Source organism: Cynocephalus volans, chromosome 2 (genome assembly GCF_027409185.1).
Source record: "Cynocephalus volans isolate mCynVol1 chromosome 2, mCynVol1.pri, whole genome shotgun sequence".
Lineage (NCBI taxonomy): Eukaryota > Metazoa > Chordata > Mammalia > Dermoptera > Cynocephalidae > Cynocephalus > Cynocephalus volans.
The window spans coordinates 83706745-83714088 of NC_084461.1; the positions used below are offsets into that span (position 1 = coordinate 83706745).

General features: G+C 33.1%; 1 protein-coding gene across 1 annotated transcript in view; it reads left to right on the top strand.

Annotated features, from left to right (window-relative positions):
• Positions 1 to 7344, top strand: part of ERAP2 (endoplasmic reticulum aminopeptidase 2) — a 43523-nt gene extending 36179 nt beyond the window's left edge. The window contains exons 15-18 of the mRNA XM_063086836.1: positions 2041 to 2202; positions 2721 to 2861; positions 4816 to 4897; positions 5637 to 7344. Of these exons, the coding sequence (XP_062942906.1) occupies positions 2041 to 2202; positions 2721 to 2861; positions 4816 to 4897; positions 5637 to 5780 (529 nt within the window). The 3' untranslated portion in view covers positions 5781 to 7344. The remainder of the gene's footprint in view (positions 1 to 2040; positions 2203 to 2720; positions 2862 to 4815; positions 4898 to 5636) is intronic.

The following is a 7344-nucleotide window of genomic DNA, read 5'->3' on the forward strand; positions in this document are numbered from 1 at the left end:
TGATGATTTTGGCCATCTAAAGAATGTGTACAGTGGCAAAATTGATTCCAGTGGTGAATGTAATCAGGAAGATGCCAGTGATCAAATGGATTATGTTCCAGTTCAGTTTAGCAACTGCAACCAATAAATACTAATAGACCCCATGATCATTCAGTATATGCCTTGATTTCCATTCAACATGATTTTATATTGTTATTTTAAAACATATGACTCTAGACTTGGAAGTTTTTGGAAATCAAACTCATATATGAATTAAGGAAAATTTGTTTTTTAAAATAGAAGAAAAAATTTTATAGTTTTGGTATCATTGAATGTAATGGTGTTGATTTTTCCTGTGCCAAGTTGCTGTGATATGCTGTCATAACTTCTCTGTCCTTAATTAAATCTCAATGAACTTATTGAAATCCTTTCTTGAATTCTTTTAAAGAAAAGTAATTTTTCTTCTTTTTGTACTCATTGGGATTTAAGCTTGAAATCAGTTTTGGAAAAAAGTCCTTATATCTTTTATCTTGTTGTTATTAACACTGTGCTCTAACCAATTGAGCTAACCAGCCAGACTGAATGGTTGTGTGAGTGAGGCTAAAATGTAAACATCCTGCTACCCTATCACACAATAGAATATTATCATTCCGTCTTTATGCTGGTTATAAGAGGGGTGATCTTAACCTGCAGTAACCCATCTGCATGTTGAATATACCTATGAAAATATTCTGGTAAAGCTCACTTAATGCTTGTAGTCAAGAATACATAATAAAATATTGTAGATTTCCCCCCAAACTCCAAGACTGCTAGTATAAATTTTAATGAGTTAATTGATTACTTCACTCATTCATGAATTCAAAATACAATGATTTGCATGTCTCCTCTGTGCGAGCTAGGCACTGTTGTAGGAGGTAAGGATAAAGCAGTGAACAAAAGAACTATGTGGCCTGCCTTCAAGGAACTTACAATGTATTTGTTAGCAGTTTCCATGAATTTGTACAGTAAAATCTACTAAAAATCAAAACAATATGGATTATATTTTAATTACTTAATCTTTATTTTATGATCCAAATATTTAAGTACATGTGGTATACTTGGGATATTTAAGTACATGTAGTATCATAGAAATAGCACAAGCATTGGAATTATAGGTTTAAATCCCTCTCCAGAATGGCATGTCACCTCATGCAAGTTACTTAACCTTTCTGAGATTTATTTTCACTTTTTAAAAATAAGGATAACTGAACAGTTAAATAAGATGTAGAGAGACTAGTACAATCCCTACCATATAGTCACTTCATGACAAATGCTAATTTCCTGACCCCCTCCCTACTGTTCTATGTTGTAGTTTTCCTGAGCCATCAATGTGAATATCAGTTATTGTTGATCTATCAATATTTGGGATTAAAAATTATATACCAATTTAGAATAAAAACTGGTTAGTGTCCTACAAAGCAAAAGAAAAAAACAAAAACAAAAAACCAAAATCATGGTGTTTTGCTTAGGACAGAAAATAGTATCATTGCATCTTATCAGTTTTACAGAATTGTAAAATGACTGGACCTTAATCAATTGTGCTAAATTATAATTCTCTAGACCTAGGGAGTCAGATGACCCTTAGATAGGCCTTGGAAAATGCTCTTGTCATGAGATTAAAGTATCAAGTAATAATTTTTTTAAAAATCATATAGCATGCCAGTGGAGATTATTTAATGATAGAATTTGTATAAATGAGTACTTTTATGTTTTAGAAATCATCTCTTTTATTTATTAATTTAATCAACTTTCTATCTTCATCTCAGAGTAGGTTAAAAATGTTATACATGTTCTGCTTGCTAACATTTTATCATCGTTGTAGGAGAAAAAACACAATTTGCAACATAAAATTACATGGAATATTTTCATAAAAGTTTGGCAGTGAAAAAGGTTTAATACACTGAGTACTGAAAATAATTCAGGGGTGATTCTGTTATGGCAACCTAAAATTATAATAAGAGAAAATAGTTTTTTTTTTCTTTTATGACACTTTTTTCTTCGTGTTTGTGCTTAATATTACAGTATTCCAACCGATGTTTTAAAGATTGTTTGTACTGTGGGTGCTCAGAGAACAGCAGGATGGAATTATCTTTTAGAGCAATATGAACGGTCAGTGTCAGGTGCTGAAAAAAACAAAATTCTGTATGCATTGTCAACAAGCAAGCATCAAGAAAATTTGGTGAAGTAAGTTCATTAATTTAACTAAATTGTTAAAAGTAAGCTAAAATTCAGTGAAGTCACTAAAATTTCAGCTACCAATTTTAAATGTATAAAATGATTGAATCAAAATTTGTGTGGCTTTAACTTTACTTTCAGAAAAAATATATTAACAAAATGTAGATATGAAAACAGATATTCCCTAGTTATTAATCATGTGATTGATACTAGACAAATAGCTATATTTTACTTTTAGAACCTTGGAGAAAAATTGTTGTTATAAAAACACATTCTTCTGTATTAGTATGTGTGTATGATGCCAGTCAAAGTTCTTTGAAATAATAAAAGCAAATAAAATTACTGCTAGAAAAAAGTAAAAGTTCAACGGGAACATTAAAAATATTAGCCAGTAGGATATTATTGTTTTTGGTAAATTATACTTTTATCATCCATCTTTCTGTCCTACTCTTTCAATATAGTGGTAGCCTGAGTTAATTTCCATGTATATATTTACTATGAAAAACAAATGGTTTTCATCTCTTCAGATTAATTGAACTAGGAATGGAAGGAGAGGTTATCAAAACACAGGACTTGGCAGCTCTTCTTCATGCGATTGCCAGAAATCCAAAGGGGCAGCAATTGGCCTGGAATTTCGTAAAAGAAAATTGGAACCGTCTCCTAAAAAGGTTAGTATTTGTTTACTTCCAATGTGTGTTCTTCCACAAAGATATCTGAGTTGCTTAAAACCAAGAGTAATCAAGTGTCCCTTATAGCGTATAAATAATGCTATTTTTACACAAAGAGTTCAAGCCCAAATTATCCTCTCCAGGTGTAAGGGAGAGAGAATAGGAGTAAGGGAATGAAAAACTGACTTCTCTCATCCAGCCCAGGCAAAGAATTGCTAGGAGCAAATATGAGTTGAATTAAATCTAGTCATCAGCCCCATCCCACCACCTCCTCCTGCCTCTCTTCTCAGCCCAGAAGAATCCAATGAAGCCTTATGTAGTGCATCAAACATATTTGGCGTGCTTTGTTAATGCAATTTTAATCTGGGGGAAAAGACCTCAGGAATTTTGATGAGAACTAATCCCCAACACCAGTTCTCCTTTGGAGGTGCTACAGTGGAGACCTTGGAGCAGCTGAAAGAAACCCAGTCGGAAGTGTTTTTGGAAACCCCCTCTAAAGTTGGGTTGGTTCTGAGTCTTTTGGGGGATTTCAACTTTGGGGAGAACTAGAGCTCACTCCAGCACATTCCTGGGCATAAAATATCCCTCGGAAAGAACCAATAATGATTAGATTTCATTGGAATGTACAGAATGGTATTGCTTTCTCTCACAAACAAAACAAAACAAAAATCCCTATGAAGGCATTCAGCCATTCCTCATCCAAATCCACAATGTCACTTATGAGCTATATGGGCAATATTCTGAATCAGAGAGCTGTGTGATTTGCTTTGTTTATCTTAGTGTCAATCATTCTCAGTTCCTTCCCTCTTATTTCTTAGCTATGGAAGATTCACAGTCCTTATAGATAGCTTCGTGAAAGCAAAAAGAACATTTCCACTCCTCTTCCACACCTTCAAGAAGTTAACGTCCATATGAGACCAAAGAGTTAGAAACAGCTTTTCTTAAAAAATTTGTATTTTCTTTAACACCCTAGTGCAACCATTGATTTGGCTATTTGTATGATTGTCAATTTCCTCTTGAAATGATCAGACTTTTTTACAGTGCTATGGATTTCCTTTGTAACTAGAAATTATGCTCCTCTTCAATTATGTGCAGGGCCTAATTAGAACCATTTTCATAGCTGTATCTGTGTTCTGCTTTCTCAGCATGAATCCTTTGACTTGTGTACAAGTTCTCTACATATAAAACATTGGGGTGAAGGATACATTCTGTGGCTGTGAATGAGAGTTCCACCAAGTAACATTGTCCCAATAAACACAATGTTTAAAAACAGTGGTGTCCAAAATGGGATTGGGAAGTGTGCAAGACAATGTATTACAGTGCAAGAAGAAAATGCTACTACATATATTTCTTATCTCATGTTTTAAATTTTATATTATTATAAATTTATAAACATAAATAATACATAATATATAAAAATTATATTGTTCATATTCTCTCTTATCTCATGCTTTAAATTTTTTTTACTATACCATAATAAATGCATATAATTCATAAATAAAAATATGTATATTGGGAAGTTCCTGCTCAAAAAACTTTACTAATAGGGGTACATAATTTTTAAAAATATAGAGAACACTGCTTTAGACATAAACATAAATTTAAACATAAGTATTGCTGAATAACCTAACCATATTTCCCAGAGCAGCTTTATCTACATTTAAATTTTATGATCAAATTTGAAAAATTTCATAGCTTCAGAATTGTGCTAGATACATATGAATTATTCTTATGGTAACTAATACAAGGGTACTTCAAAAAGTTTATGGAAAGATTTGTATTATCTTTTAATTCTATTTTTCCACAAACTTTTTGAAGTGCCCTTGTAGTATCTATTATAATGTACTAGCTTATAATATAGTTTTTGACATTATATATTTAAAATATATGATATAATAAACATAAGGCCAGTATTTGTATTACTTAAATCTGTGGCATTCCTTTTTATTTTCAGATTTGACTTGGGTTCATTTGCTATGAGAACCATCATCTCTGGCACAACATCTCACTTTTCTTCCAAGGATGAGTTGCAAGAGGTTTGTAATTTTCTATTGCTACCAATTTCAAAATAAATGTTCAAGTTGTAGAATTGAAAGTAAGCTTGCAAGGCGGTTTGAAGTTCTCATTTTATGAGGGGAAAAAAAAGTTATTTGTCCAATGTCACATAGGAAGTAAATGGAAGGGCCAGAGTTATAACCTGACTCAAAAATACATGTGTTCACAGCATTCAAAATGAAAATACACTTGCGAGATGGGTCCTTTGTGTTATTTCATTCATATTTTATCATGACTCAAGAGTGATTATATTAAAGTTTGGAAGTGTACTTAAAGGTCTTTTTAACAAAACTACTATTGTTGGTAATTCTAGTTGTCTTTTTTTTAAGCATTCTAATATTTTATATCTTTTCATGTTCTAGTGATTTACATCTTTTTTCATGATAAATCTTGTATTTATTTACCCTTTAAGCAAATTCGGAATTCCTAAACTTAAATCCCGGCTCACCCTTTACTCTACGACTTAGGTAAACCACTTAACTTCTTTACCCACAGCGTGCTCACTTGGAAGATGAGGATTCGTAATTCCTGTCTTACATTATCTATTGTTTGAAGATAAAGTGAAATAACAATTATGCAAAAAGAAGAAAATAACCTTTTAGAGGTTGGCCAAGAGATTCTTGCACCTGTGTGTGTAATTTGCAAGCTGTTTTGAAATCCTTTGGAAGAGAAAACATTTTATGAACCATGTCAGTAATTTTTTTCTTGCGTATTTTTCAGGTGAAATTATTCTTTGAATCTCTTAAGGCCCAAGGATTACATCTGGATATTTTTCAAATTGTTCTGGAAACCATAACCAAAAATATTAAGTGGCTGGAGAAGAATCTTCCCTCTCTGAGGACTTGGCTACTGGCTAATATTTAAATGGTCAACAGAAAGAATGCATCAGACATGGGCTATGTCTGCATACGATCAAGGAGAGTAACGATAGCAAAGCTCATGGCAGGGTTCTGGATATTTTGTCTAACTAGTGTGAAGCCTCCAGGAACCAGCCAGTGCAGCGGCCTGCTCTCAGCTATCATCTCTAGCTGACAAATATACGATGCTGGGGCAGGGGGGAAAGTTCAGTTCCGTAGCCTATTTAAAAGTATACTTCTTGAATTATGGATACATATGAAGATACAGACGTAGATATATAGATATAGCTGTAATCTTTTATCCTCAATGCTGTCTTCTCCATTGCCTCATACTGTGCTGCTGTTTTGCTTCATTAATGCTCTTTTTTAACCTTGCTTAGTATCCTGGAGTTTGCCCAACCAGTTTACCTCCAAGGAAAAATAGCCAGTCCATAAAAACAAAAAATCTATCTTTCATTTGCATTCTTCCAAGTCTTCATTCTCCCCCACCTTCAACTCAACCTGAACTAAAGAGTTTATTTAATTTTTACCATTCATGGAAAATATGATACAAATTATGAAGGGTAAAAATCAGGCAACCAGAAACTTTGTCACCAAATCTCCGATTATTAGAAACTAGATGTCAGGGTTTATCAAGGAAGCCAGGAGGGCCTTTTGGCTTGAGCTTCACATTCATGAAGAGACTTAAGGGTAGACTTTTGAGCTAATCCCCAACTGAAGTTGAATCTATAGTCACAGATGTACAGGAGAGAAAGAAGATACTCACCATACCACTTTAATCCATACACCATCATATCTTTAATAAATCTTTTGAAAGTTGCAGAATTAGGTTGCATTGTATATTTTGGGTTTAATCATGGCTTAATGTAAATATGTAAATATATCACCACATTTTGTAACCCAGTTTTAGCATTTCTTTGTATTTTAAGGGAACCTCTTAATCTCTGAAATACCCTGCTAGATGCTTCTGTTAATTATTTGAGTACAGTAATTTGCAATAAAGGAAGAAAACACACTCTACACGCAAGTAGTAAACTTAATTTGTGATCCCACATAATAGTCAGTACAAAAATATAAATAAGTTTTAGAAAGACTTGAATTAGTACATAGATGACTGATCTATTTGGATTATTAAGGAAAGCTGGGGATACAGGGGTGGAGAAGGGGGTGTTATCCAATTCCTTTGTAGTGATATCATGAAGGTCAATTATAGCTTCCATAGGCCTTTCTCTGGTACCACAGAGAAAAGATACAGTTTGGTGGTCTATGAGCGTGCTCCATACATGGTTTAAGTTTGTTTCCAAATCTTTTCTTGAAATCTCTGAAGCATCTTTGACTCTGAATTTGACCTGGTCATGTACCCACCTTGGTTTTTATAACACCTAAGTGATATCCCTTCAGAGTTATATGTATTTTAGCATAAGAGAGTTGAAAGAGTAAAGAATACTGTTTTTTTTCCACTAAGACAATACGTAAATTAAGGAGTAAAATGTGTATGAGTTTTGGTAGAACTGTGCCATCAACAATGTTTTCATAAATGCGCAAAGTTCTTTATTTTGTATAGTAACATA